The sequence below is a fragment of the Pleurodeles waltl genome, chromosome 4_2, assembly GCF_031143425.1.
Source record: "Pleurodeles waltl isolate 20211129_DDA chromosome 4_2, aPleWal1.hap1.20221129, whole genome shotgun sequence".
NCBI lineage: Eukaryota > Metazoa > Chordata > Amphibia > Caudata > Salamandridae > Pleurodeles > Pleurodeles waltl.
This window is the reverse complement of record NC_090443.1, coordinates 960,586,563-960,612,747: the sequence shown is the minus strand read 5'-3', so window position 1 is coordinate 960,612,747 and position 26,185 is coordinate 960,586,563. Positions and strand designations below refer to the sequence as shown.

Here is a 26,185-nt window from a genome sequence, read left to right as displayed (position 1 = left end):
TGAAAGTGAATTAATTGGTAAAATATGTTGCAACTTACGTTCCCGACTCCAAGGATAATGTATGCCTAAGTAAAAGCTTGTAAATTGTTGTTTTTGATTGGACAATCTGAAGCCAACCTATGAACCCTCCAATGGAAGACCCTACTGGATTTGAACTGTTGTTTATTTAAACCTGGTGCACAAGAAGAAAGCGGACATTGCAGCCCTTACAGACATTGCAGCCCTTACAGCCCATTACAGCCATTATGGCCCCATCTTGCCGACCTCGTCATTTTGCCATCTTCTACGATGCCAATTGATGTTCGACGCCATTTTGAATGACACCTTGATGCTTTCTCTAATCGAGAGAAAGAGACTTTGAGTAATTCTCACCCTAGAGACTTTAACTTTGATTTGCCCCGTCTTGCCCATGCAGTAACTTTGCCCTATTCTCCTTGCCGTTGCAAGGAGGCTTGCCCTTAACTTTGCCCCTTTGAAATTTACCCCATGCTGATCAACCGGTACCTGAAGGACGAAGACTTTTCTTGACTGCTGATTGAATTTGGTAAATATGAAAGGATGAAATGTACAATTGCATTGTGTTTTCTTTTTAGGTAACCAACTGCTGATTTTTGATAAGAGCCCGAGATAGGAGTTTTTCCAAATTAATGTTGCTAAATTGTTTTTGCATGAAGTCCCACATGCAGATGCTAATTTGAGGTTAGATGAGGATTCATTTGTTGCACGATGCAATTTGAGACCTTGTTATGCTGACTAATGTATGCAATTAGCCCATTACAGATTATCATTTTAGTGATTTGCGTTGCTATTATCGAATACATTGTTATTCAAATGCTGCATAGATTGCATCTTTTTCGCCGTTATGGACAGCTATTAATGTTCATTTACATATATCATTTGGTGTTGAGACACATTTATATCGTGCTAGCTTTGTTAATATAGGGAAATAAATTCATTAACTTTGAATAAACTGGTGTGGTTATTCATGGCCGAAAGGTCATGGTTCGCCGAAATGTTTTCTGGATTAATTGTGAAGTGTTATGTTGATCAGGGCATTGCTTATGTTCGTTATTGATTATTGAATTGATTAAATTGATTACTCTCGGGTGAAGAGAGCCCCACTTGGTCAAAAGATTCATCGACCCAAGAGCGTCCAGATACAGGTAATTTATTAGGACGGAACGCTCTATCAGTAGATGGTAGCAGAGGACGGTTACGCCCTTTGGGACCCCACTCGAGAGGTAACGGTTACGCCCTTTGGGACCCCACTCGAGAGGTAACGGTTACGCCCTTTGGGACCCCACTCGAGAGGTATATGGTGTTGAATTGACGGTTTCGCCCTTTGGGACCCCACTCGAGAAGTATATGGTGTTGAATTAGATTTTTCTTGGGTAAAACAGATTGAGAGAATGATGATGCCCTAAGTCCCCCGCGACTTTCCCGGGATCTCGGAGCTTGCGAATGGAGAGAATGGAGGTGTGAAATCGGCGTTGGCGGTACTAGTGATGGTATGAGTGAAGTCAGGGTTTTGCGCTTGCACAGCTTATTGCCGCAGATTGTTTGAAAAGGTTGCGAGGATTTTAGAGAATAGCGGAGGTGCGACTCCGAGTGTGAGCGTAGGGAAGTCGTCGAACTTCATGTGCATGTGGCGCTTTGTGCAGAAAAATTGCCCACGTGGTTGTTGTTGTTGAGACGGGCCCTGCGAGGTCAAGAGACTCCGGAGTATGTTGAAAAGTGTATGAGACACTTGTTTTATGTTGTGGTCTGGTCGGTTTAATAGGTTGACCGGGCGTGGTCAACGAGTCGGTACGCGTGTTAAGGGAGTGAAAGAAAACTTCGACTTCGGGCTTTGACAAATTCTAAGTGCACTAGAATAGATCATTGACAAGTTGAGAGCAGAGTCTGCGGGTCAGAATTTGCTTGCGAAAGTGGGGAACCGAGAAAGATGGAATAACTGCCGAGGCTAGTGAAAAATCCCTAAGGTCCTGAAGCGATTGTGTTACCCTTCCTGTAGTAAACCGACAGATCTGTTTTATTATTATTTGGTTGGTGCTCGCGATACATGCCAGAAGTTGTTACGAGAGGAGTTGAGTGAAGGAGGACAAGCCGCGAGGCTTTGTCAGCCGCAGTGTGTGTGAGTGTGACGTCACTAGGAGCCGCGCTGGGATAGGTTGGTTGCAGAGAAGGGTCGCGCACGGATTGGACGCAGTCCGTGGGGCTCGATTGGAAGGGGAAAGGCAAGCGAAGAGTATTCCGGGAATTAAAGTCACTTATTGATTACAAACTTTGTGAAATAAAAGACGAAAAAAATGAAATTTTTGAAAGCATTAAAGAGTGCGATGAAGGGGGAGTCTTACATTAAAGCGAGCGTAGGAGAGGAGACGCCACCCGAAGGTACACCAGCTTACATTGTAATGGAGGAAAGGGGGGTAGCTCCGTGCCTTTGGCTAAAGCAATGGCACAAGTTGACAGAGAAACATGGGAGCGTAGCGTTCCCGATCCATGGGACATTCAATATAAGGATCCTAGAGAATTTGAGATTCATGATGTACGGCATGAAGGTACCTCCAAGGCCAGCACAGTTTGAGGCTCTAGCGATTTGGGAACTAATGGCTAGACAGCAACAGCAAAAGAAGTTCGAGACCAGGATAAGAAAGGTAGAAAAGACACTAGCGGACGCTAGGTGGGATAATGCACAGAAGGTGTGGAGGTCAGATATATTGCAGGGGATAAAATTGTTTCCCGCAATTGCTAAGGAAGAAGAGGCGACAGGCAAGAAAGCTACCTGTAAGACAAACAGGAGGCGTTCCAAAGATAGAGAGGACGAGAAAAAGTTAAGGAGAGAAGACGAGTCAGAGGATGAGGAGTTCATCATGCCATTGCTGAACGACCGTCCACCACCTTATGCAGAAAGTGAACAAGGTCCAAGTACCAGTTCTGCCCCTCCGGCACCGGTACGGAATAATGAAACTCCGAATTCAGAAACGCCATCGGGATCAAAGGACCCGAGTTTACTGTTCACCCCGCAGATACCGCAGGTTAGGAGAATATATCCAGATGTGCCTATGTTGAAAACCGCAGAAAATTATCAGCCGCAGGTCCCAAGGTACTACAGCAGTGACAACAGTACGGGAATGATTCTAGATCCAACCGTAATGGGAGTACAGAATGGTCGCAACCCAACATTGGCACAAGCTGAATCAACCCAGCTTTTGATGCCTCAAAAGCAGATGCAGGGGGGGACCGCACATGCTCAGATGACGGGGAGTCAGAATGGCATGCCGGCAATGATGACCCATAGTGTGGGAATGAACATGCCTCAGAACCTGGGGAATGGACAGAACCCAGATGCGATATCCCTACCCATTACTGTAGGTCCACCGGTACCTTTGTACATTCAGCCTAACTCAGGTATGAGCGGTCAAGGATCAGTGGTGCAGAGTGGGACGGAAAGGAGGTGCATAGAAAACACTCCAGAGACAACTCCGATAGCGGCTCTGCCAACTGGATCTGGGTCCTTGATGGAGTTTAGTCCCATATGTGCTCAGTCAACAGTGGTGAGGTCGAGTCCCCCACTGATGATACCGCTATCATCGAACACTGAAAAGTTGCCGCAACCATCAATGGCAGTCGATGTGAATGCTACACTGATGGGGTTGAATGCGCAACAGCTGACACAGTGGTTCAACAGTCTGAATTCCACACAAAGCTCAGCCAGTGGGAAGGGAGAAGACTATCTGAATAAGGTCAGGTTGAACATGGAAGCAGAAGAATTGGTGGAAGGGACTATGGGTTTGAATAGGTTAGAGTCCTACTCGGAAGAAGAGCTGAGGTATCTATGTCCCAGGATTACGAGGGAAGTGAACAAGGTACACAGAAGGTTGCAAGAAATAGCTGACAAAACCGGGGTTGAGATAGATAAGACAAAACACTTGAGCAGGAGCTATAGATTGGATTTCGGGACCACGGACTTTGAACACATGAGGTCAGCAGGCATGAAAACGCACCTTAGAGAATTGCTGCAGAGTGCACAAGTGTGGGGGTGCTTAGACAAATGGGAGAGCAGATGGGCAAGGAAAAAGGAAAAGAAGAAAGACAGTGTCCCAGAGCACAAGGAGAAAAGACCCCAGAGTAGTGATGCAATAACCATGTTACCAATGAGGGAGACAGCAGGGGGAAAATTAATACATGTACCGTGGCACAGAAGCGACATTCAGTCTTTTACGGATGATTTTCCCAAACTGAGAGAGAAACCGATTGAATGGTATCAACAGACTGATAGGTTTGTGAAGCTTGCAAAATGTCTTTGGGAAGACCTGAACACCCTCTTTGAGATTGTGGTTCCGGCAGATTTGTGGGAAGACTGCAAAAGGGCTGTAGGTTGGCCGACAAGTGAACCAGAGAGAGACAGGGATACGGGTGCACCATCACCTATGGTAATGAGCTTGTACCATAAGGTGATTGAGCACTTGAAGACGAAGGTTGCCGCAAAAAATGTGGATTGGCAGAAGATTGATCGAACTGCCCAAGAGGCTAAAGAGTCGATTCATGGCTACTATGAGAGGTTGTTGAAGGCGTTCAAGAACTACAGTGGCACGGAGACAATAGAGGCGAAGGACATGCTCCATTTTGTGTTTAGATTTGTGGAAGGGCTGAGACCAGAGATAAGTCAGATGATAAAGACGCATTTGATTTGTTGGCAGTCGAAACCGATTGATGAGGTGTTGAATTATGCGAAATACTGTAGCGACGAAATTGAAGTGAAACAGAAAAGGTTGAAAGAGAAAGTGATGGTGATGCAACTTAAAGCAGCTCAGACAGGTTTGCAAGGGTTCCAACAGCAGATGCCGCAGCCGCAGGGAAACATGGTGTTTCAGCCACAGGCGAGAGGCAGAGGCAGAGGAGGCTTTGGGAGTAATGGTCCGGATTTGAATACTGTTGCGATTCCGAATGGTATACAGGCAATGAAAAGGGTGATGCCGTGTCACGTGTGCGGGATCGTCGGGCATTGGAAACGCGAGTGCCCGATGGTGGTGCAGGAAGGTGCAGGTGTTGGTCAGCAAAACAATGATGTCAATGCATTCCAGACAATGAGGGGACCGAAAATGAGAGGTCCAAACCCAAATTTTCAGACCATAAATCAGCTGCAAGGATTACAGCCCATGCAGCCGCAGCAGATGCAGATGCCCCGTATGCAGATGACGCAAATGCAGCCAATGCAACAGCAGTTTCCCATGGTACCTAATCAGCAAATGCAAATACCTTTGGCACCAATGAGTCAGCAGCAAGTGATGGTTCCTCCACAGGTCTCGGGTCAGGTGATGAATACAAATGGCACAGTACAACAGTTCCCACTACACAGTGAGAATGGAATAAACAATGCATGGGAGAGTGAAAGTTCAGATGAGGAGGGAAATTGTGTGCTTGCAGCATCCTTGGAAGTTGATCAAAAGGGTCCGTATGTGGAGGGAAGAGTTATGGGTCATTGTGTTTCATTCTTGGTTGACACAGGAGCCACACGTTCAACTGTTAGGAGCATTGAAGTACCAAATTTGCCACTCAGGGAGAACAGTTCAAGTAGTGGGAGTAGCAAACAGGCACCTGACGAACCCAATCACAGATCCAGTACAAGTCAGAATTGGTAACTATCAAGGGTCACATAATTTTGTGGTATGTGACTCAAGCCCGATATCACTGTTAGGGAGAGACCTATTGTGCAAATTGGGATGTTCGATTATGTGTTCGAACGATGGAATTAGAATTCAGACGAGCAGTGATGGGGAAGAAGAGGACAGTGTAGAAGGGGATGAGATGGAAACTGTCGATGAAGAATATCCTCTGATTACCCTTTTTCCGATGATCACTGAAGCAGATATTCCAGCTGAATTACGGGAAACAGTCGGAAAGGAAGTGTGGGATATGACAGGAAAAGAGGTGGGATTGGTGAAAGGAGTGGAACCAGTGAAAGTGACCGTAAAACCCAATGTAACCTTTCCCCAGACCCCACAATACCATATGGCACAAGACACCCTCATGAAAGTCGCCCAACTCATTGACGAGTTTGTAAAACAGGGAGTACTGAAAGAAGTGTTAAGCAGTCCATGCAATTCACCAATCATGGGACTAATAAGCCAAGTGGAAAGGTCCGAATTGTGCAGGACTTGAGGAAAATAAATGACATCATAATTAAATGCTGCCCTGTAGTACCGAATCCAGCTGTGATAATGTTTCAAGTCCCTTGCGATGCCGAGTGGTTCTCAGTCATCGACTTGTCACAAGCATTCTTTTCGGTGCCTCTTCATGAGGACAGCCAATTTCTCTTTTGTTTCAAATTCTTAGACAGAGTTTACAGTTGGTGTCGAATTCCTCAAGGGTTTTCGGAGTCACCGTCAATTTTCAATCAGATTCTAAAGAAAGACTTGGAAGCGTTAGAATTGCCATTCGAGTCAACCCTAGTACAGTACATTGATGACTTACTGATTGCATCTAAGACAGAAAGTGACTGCACAGCCAACACCATTGCCCTATTGAACCATTTGGGAAGGAATGGACACAAGGTGTATCCTTCAAAGTTGCAGTTCTGTCAGAAGAAAGTGAAATATTTGGGTCATCAAATAGAGAAAGGGTCACGGAGAATAATGAAGGAAAGAATAACAAGTGTACTTCAAATGAGTCCACCAAAGACGAGGAGGGAGGTGAGGAAGTTTTTGGGGATGGTGAGCTACTGTCGCCAATGGATTCCCAACTTCTCAACTCTAGCAAAGCCTTTACTGAAACTGACCCAGAAGGATGCATTGGATGAAATTGAGCTGAAAGGAGATGAGATGGATGCTTTTATTGAATTGAAAGAATGCATGTGCAGGGCTCCAGCTTTAGGTATGCCTGATTACACAAAGCCTTTCACATTGTTTTGTCATGAACGTGATGCATGTTCCTAGTCTGTCTTGACCCAAGCCCATGGTGGCATAAACAGACCAGTAGCGTATTTTTCAGCTACTTTGGATCCGGTCGCAGCAGCACTGCCAGGGTGTTTGCGCGCCGTAGCAGCAGTTGGTATCAGCCTCACTCAGAGTGAAGGAATAGTGATGGGACACCCCTTAACAGTCATGGTCCCTCACTCAGTTGAGATACTTTTGACCCGCTCCCGAACGCAACACATGACTGGAGCAAGACTCACAAGGTATGAAACAATAATTCTGGGCTCACCGAATGTGCAGCTGAAAAGGTGCACTACGTTGAATCCAGCAACCTTGCTTCCCAGTGAAAATGCCGAAATTGAGAACGCTGAAGACGTCGAGCACGACTGCCTTCAGGTGACTGAATTTTGCACAAAACCACGACCTGACATTAAGGATACTAAGCTTGATGAAAATTACCATATTATTTTTGTTGATGGTTCATGTCTAAGAGATGGGTTGGGAATTTTGAAAGCAGGATATGCTGTATGTACTGTAACAGGTGTCTTGGAAGCGTCCTGGCTTCAAGGAGTCTATTCCGCACAAGTAGCAGAGCTTGTAGCCCTTACAAGAGCATGCCAACTGTCTACATTGATGAAGGTTACCATTTACACTGACAGTCAGTACGGGTTTGGAATCGTGCACGACTTTGGGCAACTATGGTCACAGAGAGGTTTCCTGACCTCTTCAGGGTCCCCAGTGAAAAACGGGGAGAGAATAAGGGAATTGTTACACGCCATTCAGATGCCAGCCGAAGTTGCAGTGGTAAAGTGTAGTGCTCATACAAAAGGACAGGACTATGTTTCCCTGGGAAATGCATATGCGGATCAAGTCGCAAGATTTTGTGCCTTGAACTGTATATTGCTCAGGGATGAATGGAATTTGATAAGTGAGCCAGAGCTCGAACCAGCTGAAGCATTTGCCTTGAAGGTTCTGGATACAATGGATGAACTAAAAGCATTACAGAATAGCGTCAGGGAGGATGAAAGAGCTTCCTGGATTAAGTCACAATGTACAAGGAGACCAGATGAGTTATGGGTTTCAAATGAAGGAAAATTTGTTTTACCAAATAGTCTCTTATCGCAGCTAGCGCGGTTCTATCATGGGCAGGCTCACCTAGGGAGAGATGCCATGATAAGATTGTTCAAAACTGATTGGTTTAACCCCAGATTCCGTCAAGTTGCAGAAGCAGTTTGCCATCGTTGTGTCATTTGTCAGCAGATGAACCCAGGAAAGGGAACGGTTGTGAACATGAGCCACATTGGCAGGGCGGGTGGCCCGTTCAGCAGAATGCAGATGGACTTTATTGAGATGCCTGTGCATGGAGGTCTGAAGTATGTATTGGTGATTGTGTGCATTTTTAGTCACTGGATTGAAGCATACCCCACACGTAGAAATTACAGCCTTACAGTTGCAAAACTATTGTTGAGGGAGTTGATACCACGTTTCGGATTCCCGATCTCTTTAGAATCAGATAGGGGAAGTCACTTCAATAACGAGGTGATAAAGTTACTTTGCGCAGCGCTGAACATTGAGCAAAAACTGCATTGTAGCTATCGCCCTGAAGCCTCAGGACTGGTGGAACAAATGAATGGTACACTGAAATCAAGAATGGCGAAAATATGTGCATCGACAAATTTGAAATGGCCTGACGCATTGCCTTTGGTGTTAATGTCAATGAGTAACACCCCTGACAGAAAGACTGGATTGTCCCCGCACGAAATTCTCATGGGCAGGGCCATGAGACTTCCTGCAGTTCCCGCAAACGCGCTTTTGAATATTACAGATGATATGGTGTTAGACTACTGCAAGGGTCTGGCTGACGTGGTTCGCTCTTTCTCTCACCAGGTGGAGGCAACCACCTTGCCACCGATCCAAGGTCCAGGACACACACTGAAAGCAGGTGACTGGGTCGTGATAAAGAAGCACGTGAGGAAGTCGTGTCTGGAACCCCGTTGGAAAGGCCCTTTCCAAGTAATCCTGATGACCACTACCGCTGTGAAGTGTGCGGGAGTTCCCAACTGGATCCACGCCAGTCACACAAAGAAAGTGTTGTGTCCCACAGAAGGGGAAGTTGACGCGTTCAAAACACTGACTCGGGACAATCAAAAGGAAAGTCCCAAAGTCGATAGAGAAAGAGAAAGGGGAGAACTGATAACAATAGAGGAAGCCGATACATTTTCGGAAGACGAGGCGAATGACTCTCATGAGGAAGACCAAGTAGAAGCCTCAGAAGGGGACGAACAGGCTGACTGTGACAAACAGCCTGAAGCAGCTGAAAGTGACAAAGAGCCTGAAGAAAGTAACGGTGACAAAGGGCTCGAAAGAGGTGAAGAAGCAGGAGAGCCTGATCAGAGGAGGGCTTTCCCAGAAGCAGACGGTACAGAAAAAGAAAAGGAAAACCTGATTGACTCCCCAGAAGGAGGGGACAAGGCAGAACAGAACGAAACTGTTCAAACTTCTTCAGAAGAGATCGCAGGTCCATCAAGTGGACACAGTGCAAAGAGAAGACCAAGTATATCACCAGTAAAACTAAGAACTAGAGAAACGTTGAACGACAGTGAAGGGCCAAGAGTGAAAGAGAAAAGAAAGGAAGTGTCTGTCGTGGTACCAACATCAAGTGAAGAAAAGGACTTGGCCAAAGAGGAAAGTACCAGTGAGACAGAATCAAAGAGAGATGCAAAATTGAAAAGGAAAAGAATACCAAACAGGAGATATTCCGGTCCAGAATGGGCATATGTAGTCAACGACGATTGGGCCGACAAATTTGTATCTCTTAGCCTCGAGAACGAAGAAGGAGAGATACCAATAGAAAAGAAAAGTTTTATGGACACTATTGATTGAAAGGCTGATAAATGACATTGCTTGCTATAATCTAACGTGATACAACCAGCTGAGACATTGCTAAAACCGGATGAGACATTTGCTAACTTGATAAGACTTTGATAACCTGATTGACTCTTAAACCCGATTTGAGACAAGTGCTGCTAACCGATAAGTGACTGGGCTCCTGAAGAAAACTGTGTGAACATTGCGCTCGTTCAGCTTTGTAACTAATTGTTAAATTGTTTCTTTTATAAGTGCTTCTAGCTCTCTGATTCTATACAGATCATGACTAGGTACGCTACACAAAACAGTAGAGTGAAATATTGTAAATATGCGTGTATAGGCTTGATAACTGCATGTGTACTAATAATAATGGCAATAATGCTTGGAATGCGTGGTAAGGGTGAGAATGAGAAAATTGATGCTTCTACTTCTAAACCTGTTACTGTCACTGAACGAACCGCATTGAAAAGACTAGAATTAGATGAGAGACACTTGCATGATAAGAAGGAACTTTCGTATAATGTTTTCTATCGCCTACTAACAGAATATGTTGAGACTATGGATGCGAAAGATTGTTATGTGTGTACACAGATACCGACATCAGTAACGGAAGGGGTGACTTATCACCACATGCCTCTTACATATGGGATTACATGTAGTTTAGTAACTTCTAGATTTTATGGTCAAACTAACATACAGTATTTTTATTCAAATTATGATGTTACCTTTGCATATGTTCCTATAATAACGCAACTAAGCCAGACTGCTAAAGATTGGGATGCTAAATTAATGAGGGAATTTTTCGAGCCAATGCAACCTTTTGAAACAGCTCACGCTCATAGGGAAAACCTTACCTGCTCGCTCTCTGCAGTAGAAATAAGCTTTTTAGATCGCACAGATGATAGAAGGGCACAAATGAATGCGAAATTAGAAAAGGAGCTAAGTAAGAGGACTTCAGTAGATAATTATGCTTTTGACGCAATAAAAACACAAGGAAAAATAGCTTTAGACGCTTGGCATGTAGGGAAATTTTGTATATATCGTGGTGAGTCTTATTATGATAACATTTTCGTGGGAGCGAGTGAATGTAAACATACGTTTATCTTTAAAGCCAAATGGACATTCATGCTGAACGGACTTGACCCTGTCATACCTGGTGTGTATTACATTTGTGGGCATAATGCCTATTATCGTCTTCCAAAAGGATGGTGGGGGAGATGTTATTTGGGTATAGTGTTCCCAAAGGTTTATCAACTGGATGACCTATCGGTGATTCCAAAGACGTCTGGATCTCATCATATCCAGAAAAGAGAGACCGCAGCTGCTGTGGTAGGAGATATATTTGGAGCCATAATTCCTTCATTGGGAGTTGTGTTGAATTCCATCAAAATAAGAAAGTTGTCTACTATAGTGGATAACATGTTGACAAAGTTTTCAGGTGCTATAATCCTGATGGATGCTGAACTTGCAGCGGAAAGAGCTATGACTCTTCAAAACAGGCTTGCCCTAGACATTCTTTTAGCAAAGGATGGCGGCGTTTGCAAAATGCTTGGTGCGCGTCACTGTTGCACATATATTCCAGACAACAGTGAGAAGATTAAAACAATGCTTGCAAATATAACAAAAGAGAGTGCAGACTTGAAGGAATTGAAAGAACCAGGAGTTTGGGAGAAGGTTGGAAAGGGAATTGCTTCAGTGGAAAATTGGCTTGGTGGCATTTGGAATGGAATATTACTAAAAATAATACAGGGGATACTAATAGTACTAATTTGCATCTTTGGGATTTGGGGAATAAAGAGGGGAATACTAATGATCATGGCAAGAATTAAGAGAAGGAAGGAAGAGAAAATAATGAAAAGAATGGCAGAAGAATACAAGGCAAGAAGAAGGGGAACTAAAAGGCAAAGAGAACTGACAGAATTTTAATGGAATAAAATTTGTGGGAATGGTTTTGTGTGATTACAAATAGTCATCAGAGGAGGGATTGATGACGCAGAAACGAAGGTTTTACATTTATTAGCGTATAAAACGTAGTGCCGCAATAATCAAGTGTGACTTTAACCGAACTAATAAAGATTGTACGGGGACAAATGTGCCCTCAGAGTAGTTCGCCAACATTTATAAGCGTGCTTTATATAACGTGATGTATTAGAATTGTACTAATCTGACGTAACCGTAAACGTGTGCCATGATTTGCTTGTTTGAAATGTTTTAACTTAGCATAACTTTAGTGGAGGCTTCGGCCTAGTTGCCTTGTCTCACGGTTTAGATGCTCGTATTTTTCTAATGTGCTAATAAAACGTGTATTCTTGCTTGAAGCCGTACTTTTCCAGTGAGATCGGTTCACATGCTTATCTTTAAGGTTTCGTGCCAGCCTGGCTTCTTTTTCTTTGCTCCAAGGTCAATCTGCAGGTGCAGACAATGGAAGCTCTGAAAGTGAATTAATTGGTAAAATATGTTGCAACTTACGTTCCCGACTCTAAGGATAATGTATGCCTAAGTAAAAGCTTGTAAATTGTTGTTTTTGATTGGACAATTTGAAGCCAACCTATGAACCCTCCAATGGAAGACCCTACTGGATTTGAACTGTTGTTTATTTAAACCTGGTGCACAAGAAGAAAGCGGACATTGCAGCCCTTACAGACATTGCAGCCATTATGGCCCCATCTTGCCGACCTCGTCATTTTGCCATCTTCTACGATGCCAATTGATGTTCGACGCCATTTTGAATGACACCTTGATGCTTTCTCTAATCGAGAGAAAGAGACTTTGAGTAATTCTCACCGTAGAGACTTTAACTTTGATTTGCCCCGTCTTGCCCATGCAGTAACTTTGCCCTATTCTCCTTGCCGTTGCAAGGAGGCTTGCCCTTAACTTTGCCCCTTTGAAATTTACCCCATGCTGATCAACCGGTACCTGAAGGACGAAGACTTTTCTTGACTGCTGATTGAATTTGGTAAATATGAAAGGATGAAATGTACAATTGCATTGTGTTTTCTTTTTAGGTAACCAACTGCTGATTTTTGATAAGAGCCCGAGTTAGGAGTTTTTCCAAATTAATGTTGCTAAATTGTTTTTGCATGAAGTCCCACATGCAGATGCTAATTTGAGGTTAGATGAGGATTCATTTGTTGCACGATGCAATTTGAGACCTTGTTATGCTGACTAATGTATGCAATTAGCCCATTACAGATTATCATTTTAGTGATTTGCGTTGCTATTATCGAATACATTGTTATTCAAATGCTGCATAGATTGCATCTTTTTCGCCGTTATGGACAGCTATTAATGTTCATTTACATATATCATTTGGTGTTGAGACACATTTATATCGTGCTAGCTTTGTTAATATAGGGAAATAAATTCATTAACTTTGAATAAACTGGTGTGGTTATTCATGGCCGAAAGGTCATGGTTCGCCGAAATGTTTTCTGGATTAATTGTGAAGTTTTATGTTGATCAGGGCATTGCTTATGTTCGTTATTGATTATTGATTTGATTAAATTGATTACTCTCGGGTGAAGAGAGCCCCACTTGGTCAAAAGATTCATCGAGCCAAGAGCGTCCAGATACAGGTAATTTATTAGGACGGAACGCTCTATCAGAAGTACTTTTAAAAAATCGAAAATAGAAGCAAATAGGAGAGAAGTACAGAAGTGGGATCTTCCTTTTGTGGCCGGGGACGGGAACAGCAGCTGCTTTCTATCTACTAGTCGTGCTAGGCATCTTCTCCAATGCCTGATCCATGCTGCATGGCACATCAGGATGCAATGCCTTGGTTAATTTTAACTACACTGCGTAAGGCAAACTCCGGGAACTTCTCACATGTATACGATTCCCCGAATACACCCGACTTTGTATGCTTTTGAAAGGTTGACCGAACAATAGTCAGTGTATGTGCATCCCGAGATGCAGTTTGAAATTTGATGAACTTTAGTCAAAGATTTCAAATGTTGGAGCCAAATACTTGATTTTCAATTTCCTGTGGAATTACCCTCGACTATTGTGATGGTACTGTGTTTGTAAATGTAGAGGCAAATTAAACATAACTGTGTATTATGCTGCTTTGAGAGGCCTGGAATATTAACATCAGTTGTGCAGCTGAACTGGTTGTAAATGTTGACAGCAGTCTATAACATGTTACATATGATATATGTTTAATACTAGATTGCATTTTTAAAGAGGAAAAGCAATATTGGAAGTAGTACTGTACTACACTAGTGTATGTAGTAGTATGCTTGACTAATGTTTAGGCTTAGAAATGGTCCTCCTAAGAGCCCCTCTTTCTTCCTCTGTTGGCGGTTTAATTGCTGAATTTCTAGAAGGTAAAAATGCTAAACCTTCCTGCCCCCTTTGACTCCATCTGTCTCGTGAGAAGCAAATGGCCGGAATTTCCAAGAGCTGCGTCTTCCATCTTTTTTTGATTCTTGCCAACACTTTTGTCACTTGTAGTAGAGGCTTCATTGAATGTGTCGCTCGGCTAGCAGTGTTCTCTCCCCTTTGGCCTCTAGAGCTAACTCCTGGCGGCCAGAAGTCAGGTTGCCTCTCACACAAAATGCAATTCTTGGCTTGATCTTAGACCAAGAAGAATAGAGGCCTTTTGATAGAGGCCATTGAATCATCTCACTTGATAATGGTCACTTCAACAATGCAGTTCAAGTTGGGATGCTCAAGTTGGGATGCCTGGTCTATCGATGATGGTCCCCCTTAAGGCTGGGACATTGAAAGAAAAATTGATGTGTCATCAGCCTGGTCTAATTCGGTAAATAATTGCTCATCTGTTGAAAGTCCTTAGTTCATGTCGAAGGTCAAAAGGTTAAAGCTTTGCATTAACAGGCTGCTTACGCTTTTTGCATCACAATCCTTTGTTACTTTTTTTCAAAATTACATAAACAACGAATAACCTTCACATATCTTCACAGAAACATAAAAACAAATTGTCAAGACTAAAGTATGCAAACATGATGTTGCCTTCACTGAACGTGGGGCAGCTGCTCCTTCTTGTTGATAATACACAAAAATGGTTGTTCTGATTGACTTGGCAGCTGCTGCCACCTAGCAGGTAAACACCCTGTAAGCAGCAGTTGTCATCAGCATGTAGTCAACCTGATGCGTAGGATTGCTGTCAATCATAGCTGTAATGGCGCACTAGAAGCTTTTCAGAGAAGTACAAGAACAGCATCCTTTCTAAACTCAGCAATACCGAAGATTCCTTGATAACGCATGACCTGTGGGGTGAAACTCCTGCCTTCTGCAGTTCCATAGCCATGCGTGGTTAGCCCACAACAAAATAGAGGCGTTCAAGAATGAATGATGTAGGAGGTCAAATGCTGATACAACTGCTAATTCAAATAACTGAGAAGGCAGCACAAAAGATATGAGAAGTGTCACAACGAGTAATACCTCTCAATCGAAATGAAACGGATGGATGCCTAATGAGAAAAGAAAGGCATTAACTGATAATGTGTTATTGATTTCTTAAGAAGGGGGAAGGTTGTTGTAAATCAGTTGCTAAGCACATGGTCAATATTGGTTAATTTTCTTGAAATAAGGTATATGAATAAAGAAGCATAAGTGTGTACATGTGTGAGGCATTTAGCGTTACCTTAGCTGCAAAGCAGTGAGGCGCTATATGCAAACAGAGTTTACAGAGGAGTTTGGAGAGATGAAGTGAAGATTGCCTCAGATAGAGACAGAAGGGGTTAGTGTATTCATGGAGAAGGGGAGGCGGAGTTGAGCTTCCCATAATGAATCGATTCAGCACAGAAAAGGGACTTGGCAGAAGAGGGTAGAGGAGTGAAAGTGATCACAATACAATTAGCAGTGGTTAACGTGTAAAGAAGTGCAGAGGCTCAAAGATTTTCTTAGAAACCTACGCACCATTGGTGCTCCTGAATACCAGGGTTGCCTAATGCACTCTTGAGTCCACCTTATGTCTCTTGTACCACTCTACCCTTCCGGTCTCTTTATATCCCTCTTACGGGTTAGTTATCATCGCTACTTTCTTCCTTTGATTTGTTTTTCTTTCTCAGTTTAATGCCCTGAATCAAAATCTGATGATGAAAAATAAGTCCTAGGTTCCCAAAAGTCCCAGAGGTACCATTAGGTGAGCAGGTGCAGGGGTACCGGTTCTTTGAGAGGACCACTGAACCCTGGTAAATGCTCTATTTCACTACCCCCAGAAACAGTCAAAGGGTTCATTTTACTTCCTTGCATGCACCAGGGCCCATGGCATCCTTGCTGTGCTACGACAACCATTGGCACAAAATCAGCTGTGGCAAAGAGTTTTTGTTTGAGGCTGGTCTTCGGCTCCTTCCAGAAGTGAATAAATAATGGCATTTCTGATGTTCTGTGCCTGTGCCAGGCAGCTGCAGTGGTGTAGCAAGGGTGCCTTGGGCCCTAATGCAAACCTAGAAAATGCCCCCACCACCCTCAGTTGTATATAAAAATTGTATGATTTGGGTGCAATGTGCCCCTCTCATACCATCGAGCCTCGGTGGTAGTGCACCTGCTGCACCATTCATAACTGTGGCCCTTGGCTGCTGATTATTTCACTGAGTAATTGTAATTGTCGTCTGCATGGCAAAGATAAATGTGACCAGTTAACGTCATATCACCAGAACACATCTTTTCCAGTTCTAGGTTTTGATTTAACATAGCGGTTGATTCTGTGTGTTGTAATCTTGTTTCATTTTAATTCAGCCAATTGGACCAAAACACATGATAACAATGATGTGCATAGCTGCCACATTTCTCAGGTTCTGTGTGATGTGCTGCTCCAGTCCAGGTAATTTCTGGACTTGTAGTTGTATTTATTTATTCCATTATAAAGACAGGTCTGCGAGTCCCACAATTTAAAGAAAAACCTGGACTGGAGCTGCACATCACGCATGGAACCGGGAAACTTGCACGGGCTGGAAATGTAAAAGGCAGTGGCGGCCATCAGCTTTAGGAGGGAGGGTGCGGGCGGGATACACACACACACACACACACTCATTCTTTCACACACAGACACGCACGCACGCACATCCATTAACAACACTCATAACACTCAAACATGCACGCACGCACCAAACATTCCATTTAAAACATCACACACATACACACACACCCTTACCTTCAGCCTCCAGGTCACAGGAGGGTTGGGACTGCTGCCTTCCCTCATTGGAAACCAATGAGAGAAGGCAGCAGTCCCAGCCTTGTCACAGAGTGGGATGGGGTCAGTGAGACTACTGACCCCACTCTGTGACGAAGTGTCACTGATTGACACTCGCCCTGGGCACTTTAGGGTTAAACTGAAGCGCCCAGGGAGAGTGTCAATTGGTGACACTTTCCTCGTCACCCAGGGGAGGGCCTCGAGGCACTTTTGCTGAGCCGAGGAGGTCACGCCCATAGGAGCTGTGATCTCCTCAGCCTAGCAAAGTACAGCTCAGGCAGCCAGGAGTGTGCGCAAATCGCGCATGTCTGCTCCTGGCTGCCTGAGCTGAACATGGAGAGTGTCTGTCAGGCTGACCTTTGTTCAACCTGACAGACACTCTTCATGGGGGGCAAAAGGTGGGGGGGCGTGGCCCCTCCGCCCTTACAGGACGGGCCGCGACTGGTAAAAGGAAAGGTTCAGCAATTTAAAAGTGAAGTTCTGGTAACATGGAGCTATGTGGTCATCCTAAATATAGCATATATATTTGCAGCAGACCAAGAAGCATGCTCCTTTCCTACCGCATATATTACTTTGGTCTCCAGCCTTACATGGGTTCTGCCCCAATCAGTGCTTGGCCACTAAAGTTGTACAGAAATATGTTTCACATAATTTTTAAAGTGTTCCTTCTTTAAACAATTGCACAAAGAACTATCACAGATAATGTCCTACAAGTGTGTCCTGTCAACTCTTCTTGATGACACGTAGGCTTCCCTCAGTTTTTTGATCCACATTGTAGCTTTCCCGATAGAAAATAAACACGTTTCTATAGCATTTTAAAGGGAGGGTAAGCTGTTAATTAACTAAAGGGACGCTGCTGGCCAGCCACGTGCAAACCATTCAAGCCAGTCTGCACACTCCGAGCCGGTGGCGTTCGTGCCACATCACTCGTGGGTCTGGCAATACTTTTACTTTGTGCCAATACATTGGTGTCTCTTTTTCTGGGGAGGTGGGTTGCTGGTGGTGCTTTGAAGGCCCTCGTGAGTCCTGCACGGGCAGGAAGTCCCTCATCGACTCTGACAGGCCCCTCTGAAAGGCAGCTCCCCCGGCCATTTTCTTTAACAGGAAGTGGTCTGAATGCAGACGACTTCCTGGAAAGAAGCCGCCTGCCGGACGAATTCGAGGCCTCACGCGCCCATGGGCAGCCTGGGGAGCATTCCTGTGCCGCGGGTGGGGTCACGCTGCCACCCTCCTCGCGCTGCCATCCCCACACAAAGAGACAGGCCGATAAGGACCTCGAGGGCGCCTGGCAAGGAGGAAAATGAACACAATCCGTGGGAGAAAACCCATTGTTCCCTGTGTGGTGATATCATCACAGTAGGGGGCGAGTGGGCACGGAGTGTTTGTGTTAAGGAACAATACTGAGCGCTTTCAGTGCAAAGCTATCTTTCAAGATTGTTGTCTGCGCTGGGGGGGCTGCAATACGAGCCAATGCACATTTCCAGCCGGGTACACTGAAACTTTCCAGCTTTTCGTGTTTCAGTAACCAGGCAGCAGTAATATCTGTGAAAACTGTGTTTCAGAAATAGGCAGTGATAAAACTGGAAGACCAAGAGATGGCATGGTCGACCCAAAAAACAAGACACGTTTCTGCCCATGCTGTAAGCACTTTGCAAACTGAGAAGCTGGAATACCTGGCAGGGGTGTGACATTTTTGGAGACAGTGAAATGTATCTGGAACCATTGGTGTAAATACTTGCACCGCGCATGAGGATATCTGGATATGAACTTGGACTGTGCACTGCGAAGATCAATGGAAGATTTAATGACTGAATGCATGAATATGAATATGCTGTCAAAAGCCGTCCTTACTGAGGCAGTTACTTGCATTTGAGCCTTACCCCACACAGATGTACCTGAGGCAGTACTTGCGTTGGGTCTTACCACATATAGACACAGGAAGTGTAATGGCCCCAGCTTTGAGCTTTTACTCTGTACAGAAGCAGGAGCTGTCAGGGGTCTTACTATATGCAAATACAAGAGTTGAGAGGACCCCTTCCCTGGCAACCTACTGTATATATTTACATGATATTTAAGGAGCCTTGCCTTACACGTTCACCTATTTTGCAAACATACAGGTCTGAATGTCTCTACAGCTTGGAACTTACCATGCAGAGTTATGGAACAGAAGGTCCCAGGTCCATTTAATTCAAATTAATTAAGTACAGAACGTGCTAGGGTTTGGTGCTCCTCTATGCTTACCGTACTAAAGCGGAGAGAGTGGGTGTGAGGAACTCTGAATCTAGGGACCTTACATAAACCCAAAAGTTGTCGGGGTCTTACCAGTAGTGAACCTGTACACATGTGCACAAGGTGGGAGGACCGATACACTGATGTGTTCTCCAAGCACAAAGCCTTAAATTGCACTTTTGCAAGGCTGAAATTCCAAACAGCTCAATGTTACATACATCGAATGACATCATATTCACAGTCCAGTATGTTGCTAGTAGTTTTGCGAGTTTCTGAGATCCTGACTAGAATTTAGGCCCATATGTACAAACACTTTTTCCCATAGACACAGAATGGGCAAAAACATTTGCTACATCTGGCCCCTACTGTTCAGGGAGAAGGCAAGCCGATCCTTAATGTATGGCCACATTCCAAGTGCGCTCTCTATTGTTCATAAAATAGGCTTTCATCGCATTGTGTCCAACTTCACCAACCGCATTTGAATAAAGGTGATTTCTGTTTTGACCATGTGCCATGTACATGACCTGTTGAATGATGGTAGTCTAATCACTGCCCATTTTGTCTCTCTCTCTCTCTCTCTCTCTCTTGTTGCATATTGAAGACGCTATGTGCTGAAGCTCTCTGATGACATCGGTAATTTCGGGGAAGTCCGCTTGCCTTTGCTGGGTTGCCTCGGAGTCTCCTGGGTCGTGGTCTTTCTCTGTCTTATTAGAGGAGTCAAGTCATCAGGAAAGGCAAGTATTTTCTATGCCTTTATTCTGTGGCCTATTTTAGTATTGCTACTATTCTCCATGTGCGTTTAGTTGTGTTTAGAATCACCACCATCATCGTGCACAAGTAAGACTGAAGACTGATCATGAGAGTGCTATGGTCCAGGGAGACATCTCTAGGTACAGATCGATTGTAAGGAGTTTTCTAAAACGTAAAAGTGAATCCTTACTTCATAATTGTTGTGGCAAAGGTTTTCCACAATGTCCTAGCCAGAAGCGGCTCAAACACCTTTACGAACCCCTTTGGACTTAGGTGGGGACATACATTGAAATCTACATCACTCCTGCCCACATGACTTTTCATGTGTCATGAGTTCCATCCCTCCATCTACTATCAACCAAAGGTATCTACAGTATTGTAATATCCTGCTGACATCAACACCTGTGTGCAAAACCACCCCTCTTCTCATGCCTATTACTTCGTGCTCATGATCACCAGTGTATGAGGAGCATATGGTCTTCTCTTATAGTTTATCAACAGCATTTATATCTCTGATGTGAGGCCCAAGGTATAAGAAGCTTCTGCTTCTGTGATGTGACCACTAATGTATCAGGAGCGTTTGGTCCGGTGATGTAATCCCCTAAGTATTAGAAGGATATGAACCTGTGATGCGATCAGCAGAGTATTAGGAGCCCTTACCACTGTGATGTACTCTCCAAAGTATTTAATGTGATCCTCAGAGTATGAGAGGTTCCTGTCCAAATTATGTCATGCCACTGTATCGTATGGCTTTGTCACTCCTCATGTGATGCCCAATGTGATGAAGTACCTTCTCGGATCAACAGTGTATTAGGAGTATCTTCCTCTTTCGTGTAGTCTCAGAGTATCCTGGGTATACATTTCTCACAAGTGATGCCACTCTCAAAGAATCAATAATACTTTCTGCTTTCCTGTGATCCTTGGGTATCAAGAGTAATTTTATCGCTTCTTTTTTGTCCCATTTCTATAAGGACACTCTATCTTTTCAATGTAAAAGATGGCCGCCATATCTCTGTCAATATGATGCTGTCATGCACATGAACCCATCTTAATGCCAGCTTGGCTTTTTACATAATTTGCACTCACAGATTAAATCGTCACCCACACACATGCATGCATGCGTGCGCACACACACGTGCTGTCTAGTCGCTGCAGTCGAAGTTGATACGGCTAAAAAAAATACCATAATCCCGGCTCTTCCATATTCAACCTCTTCATTGTGTCTCATGTCAACCTATGGCTAGATTTTGATTGGCTTTGGAACGTGCATCCCATTACTTTGAATTCCCTTCATCCCACTCACTATTTGCCTGGTGCTCTTTGATGCCAGTCAGTTCTCCTCTTTCAATTTCTTTATGCAGCTCCTTCCAGCTCCTTCAGTGCCACTTACCACCATAATCAACCACTCACATTTCCATTGACGTCACTCTTCTGATGTCCTCACTTAGAATTTGCCTGATGGCCACTCATCGCACCCCTGATGTCTCTTGAGCCCTGCACCCATTTTATTTCCTGGTAGCCCTGACCTTCTGCTCCCTCATAGTTCTGTATAATGAGAACGAATCCCTCTGATCACAATCTTCTTAACCTCCATTGACCCTTGACCAGGCCCTTCACTTCTGTCTTCCTGTTATTCCCAGCCCTGCTGGACATGTCAGTAATGGACATCTCCTCATTCCCTTTCAAGCCAGAGCTGGAATATCTGTTTCATAGGTCAAGCCCTTACCCTCCAATGAACCACTGATGAGCTGATAATTAGAAAGATTCAAATGTATTTTTAGGGGGACCTCGTGCTCTAAATATATTTATATGTTCGATGGCATGTGTAGCTGCAGATACACATGCTTTGCACATCCCGCCATCTAGTGTTGGGCTCAGAGTGTTACAAGTTGTTTTTCTTCAAAGAAGTCTTTTCGAGTCACGAGATCGAGGGACTCCTCCCCTTTCGGCTCCATTGCGCATGGGCGTCGACTCCATCTTAGATTGTTTTCTTTCCGCCATCGGGTTCGGATGTGTTCCTTTTCGCTCCGTGTTTCGGTTCGGAAAGATAGTTAGAATCTCGGAAAATTAGACGGTATTGTTTGCGTTTGGTATCGGGTTAGTTACAACAGATCGACATCGAATTTTGAAGAGCCCCGGTGGCCCTTTGGGGTTTTCGATCCCCCGTCGGAGCCTGGTCGGCCCGACCACGTGTCTCTTCAAGGCTAATGGAACGGACCCCATTCCGCTTCTGCCCCAAATGTCACAAGTATCCTTATACAGATCAGCATCTGGTCTGTAACTTGTGTTTGTCTCCAGAACACAAAGAAGATACTTGTGAAGCCTGTTGAGCGTTTCGGTCGAGGAAGACATTAAGAGACCGAAGAGCAAGAAGACTACAGATGGCGTCGGCGCCGACAGGACAAAAACACTTGGAGGAGGAAGAAGAAACCTTCTCCATCGAGGATTCGGACGAGGTCGATCCCGAACAGACGCCGAAAACCGTGAGTAAGACGTCGACACACAAAACTCACAGAAAGACCACTAAAGCCCAGGGGACGCCACCGCCAGCAGGCCATGGCTTAACCCGAAAAGTAGGTGACCGATCATCGGCACCGAATAAGGGCACGCATGTGTCGAAGACATCCGACTCCGGTCGAGATACAGGCACAGAGCAGACTCGACCCCGACACAGCGGGTCAGAGCAAGTTTGGCACCGAGAGGGCGGCACCGAAACGAGTCGGCACCGAGAGACTGGAACGCCTAAAATTTAAAAAGTGTCGTCGGAACCGAAAAAGACTGTAGAAAAAGTTTCCATTCCGAAACATCCGGCCTCGGAACCGAAAACAGGTTCCTACACAGAGGAACAGGGACTGTCCTCACAAATGCAAGGACATAAGTTCGGACAAGAACTAGAGTCAATGGAGCCAGACTACACTCAGAGAAGGCTCCACATCCAAAAGGACACAGGGAAGATAAGTACTCTTCCCCCAATTAGGATGAAAAGAAGACTTGCCTTTCAAGAAAAAGAAATGCAGCCACAGGCAAAGGTGGCAAGACAAGTAACACCGCCACCATCTCCACCACGCTCAACGCACACATCACCGGTAGCCACTCCACCACTGATGCAGTCCCCAACTCATACTGGAATGAATCAGGATGATCCCGACGCATGGGATCTTTATGATGCGCCAGTATCAGATAACAGCCCAGACTGTTATCCAGCGAGACCGTCGCCACCTGAGGACAGTACAGCCTACACACAGGTGGTGTCAAGAGCAGCGGCGTTTCATAATGTCACCCTGCATGCAGAGCCTATTGAGGATGACTTTTTATTTAACACACTATCCTCCACACATAGCCAATACCAAAGTCTCCCTATGCTACCTGGAATGCTAAAACACTCCGAACAGGTGTTTCAGGAGCCTGTGAAGGGCAGGGCCATAACTCCAAGGGTGGAGAAGAAATACAAGCCACCGCCAACAGACCCTGTATACATCACGCAGCAATTAACACCAGACTCTGTGGTAGTAGGGGCAGCTCGCAAGAGAGCGAACTCACACACCTCGGGAGACACACCACCTCCAGACAAGGAGAGTCGCAAGTTCGATGCTGCGGGGAAAAGGGTTGCAGCGCAAGCAGCCAACCAATGGCGCATTGCCAACTCACAGGCATTGCTGGCGAGATATGATAGGGCTCATTGGGACGAAATGCAACATTTCATTGAACACTTACCCAAAGAGTTCCAAAAAAGGGCACAACAGGTGTTGCAGGAAGGACAGAGTATCTCGAACAATCAGATACGCTCGGCAATGGATGCAGCAGATACAGCTGCTAGAACAATAAATACAGCAGTGACCATAAGGAGACATGCATGGCTGCGTACATCAGGATTCAAGCCGGAAATACAACAAGCCGTGCTTAATATGCCATTTAACGGACAGCAGTTGTTTGGGCCGGAGGTGGACACTGCTATCGAAAAACTTAAAAAGGACACTGATACGGCCAAAGCCATGGGCGCACTCTACTCCCCACAGAGCAGAGGCACATTTCGTAAAACACAGTTTCGAGGCGGGTTTAGAGGACAAAGCACAGAACCCTCAACCTCATAAACAAGGCCCTCTTATCAGAGCCAATATCAGCGGGGAAGTTTTCGGGGACAATATAGAGGGAGCCAATTCCAAAAGAGTAGAGGGAAGTTCCAAAGTCCCAAAACTCCTCAAAACAAGCAGTGACTTCGACGTCACAAATCCCCAACACATAACACCTGTGGGGGGGGAGACTAACCAAGTTCTACAAACATTGGTAGGAAATAACAACAGACACTTGGGTCCTAGCAATTATCCAGCATGGTTATTGCATAGAATTTCTCCCATTCCCTCCAAATGTCCCACCAAAAACACACAATATGTCAAAACAACACATAGATCTTCTAGAACTAGAAATCCAAGCGTTGTTACAAAAAGATGCAATAGAACTGGTACCAATTCATCAGAGAGGAACAGGAGTTTACTCGCTGTACATTCTCATACCCAAAAAGGACAAAACTCTGAGACCTATATTAGATCTCAGAACATTAAATACCTATATCAAATCAGATCACTTTCACATGGTGACATTACAGGACGTAATCCCATTGCTCAAACAACAAGACTACATGACAACACTAGACCTAAAGGATGCATACTTCCATATACCGATACATCCTTCACACAGAAAGTACTTAAGGTTTGTATTCCAAGGGGTACATTACCAATTCAAAGTGTTGCCATTCGGGATAACAACTGCGCCAAGAGTTTTTACAAAATGCCTTGCAGTAGTGGCTGCACATATCAGGAGGCAGCAAATACATGTGTTCCCGTACCTAGACGATTGGTTAATCAAAACCAACACGCAAGAACGGTGTTCACAACACACAAAATATGTCATAGATACCCTCCACAAACTAGGTTTCTCACTCAACTACACAAAGTCACACCTTCAGCCGTGTCAAACACAGCAATACTTAGGAGCGACAATCAACACAACAAAAGGGATTGCCACTCCAAGTCCACAAAGGGTACAGGCATTTCACAATGTAATACAGGCCATGTATCCAAAACAGAAGATACAAGTCAAGATGGTGATGAAACTACTAGGCATGATGTCCTCATGCATAGCCATTGTCCCAAACGCAAGGTTGCACATGCGGCCCTTACAACAGTGCCTAGCATCACAATGGTCACAGGCACAGGGTCAACTTCTAGATCTAGTGTTGATAAATCGCCAAACATACACCTTGTTTCAATGGTGGAACAATATAAATTTAAACCAAGGGCGGTCTTTCCAAGACCCATTGCCTCAATACGTAATAACGACAGATGCCTCCATGATAGGGTGGGGAGCACACCTCAATCAACACAGCATCCACGGACAATGGGACATTCAGCAGAGACAGTTTCACATAAATCACTTAGAATTACTGGCAGTATTTCTAGCGTTGAAGGCATTTCAACCCATAATAAGACACAAACACATTCTTGTCAAAACAGACAACATGACAACGATGTATTATCTGAACAAACAGGGAGGACCACACTTGACACAGTTGTGTCTCCTGGCACAGAGAATATGGCATTGGGCGATTCACAACCACATTCGTCTAGTAGCACAGTTTATTCCAGGGATTCAGAATCAGTTAGCAGACAATCTCTCTCGGGATCACCAACAAATCCACGAATGGGAGATTCACCCCCAAATACTAAACACTTACTTCCAAAGATGGGGAGCACTACAAATAGACCTATTTGCAACAAAAGAAAATGCAAAATGCCAAAACTTCGCATCCAGGTACCCACAAGATCAATCTCAGGGCAATGCGTTATGGATGAGCTGGTCAGGGATATTTGCATACGCTTTTCCCCCTCTCCCACTCCTTCCGTATCTAGTAAACAAATTGAGTCAAAACAAACTCAAACTCATACTAATAGCACCAACCTGGGCAAGACAACCTTGGTACACAACACTACTAGACCTCTCAGTAGTGCCTCATATCAAGCTTCCAAACAGACCAGATCTGTTAACTCAACACAAACAACAGATCAGGCATCCAAATCCAGCATCACTGAATCTAGCTATTTGGCTCCTGAAGGCTTAGAATTCGGACATCTAGACCTTACACAGGAATGTATGGAGGTCATAAAACAAGCAAGGAAACCAACCACAAGACATTGCTATGCAAATAAGTGGAAAAGATTTGTTTATTATTGCCATAATAATCAAATTCAACCATTACACGCATCTGCTA

General features: G+C 44.5%; 1 protein-coding gene across 9 annotated transcripts in view; it reads left to right on the top strand.

Moving 5' to 3' along the window:
- The window catches only part of SLC6A9 (solute carrier family 6 member 9), a 443,088-nt gene that overhangs the window by 368,946 nt on the left and 47,957 nt on the right, over positions 1–26,185 (top strand). For all 9 annotated transcript variants that reach the window (XM_069232784.1, XM_069232783.1, XM_069232788.1 and 6 more), the window contains one exon: positions 19,772–19,904. In XM_069232784.1, the coding sequence (XP_069088885.1) occupies positions 19,772–19,904 (133 nt within the window). The remainder of the gene's footprint in view (positions 1–19,771; positions 19,905–26,185) is intronic.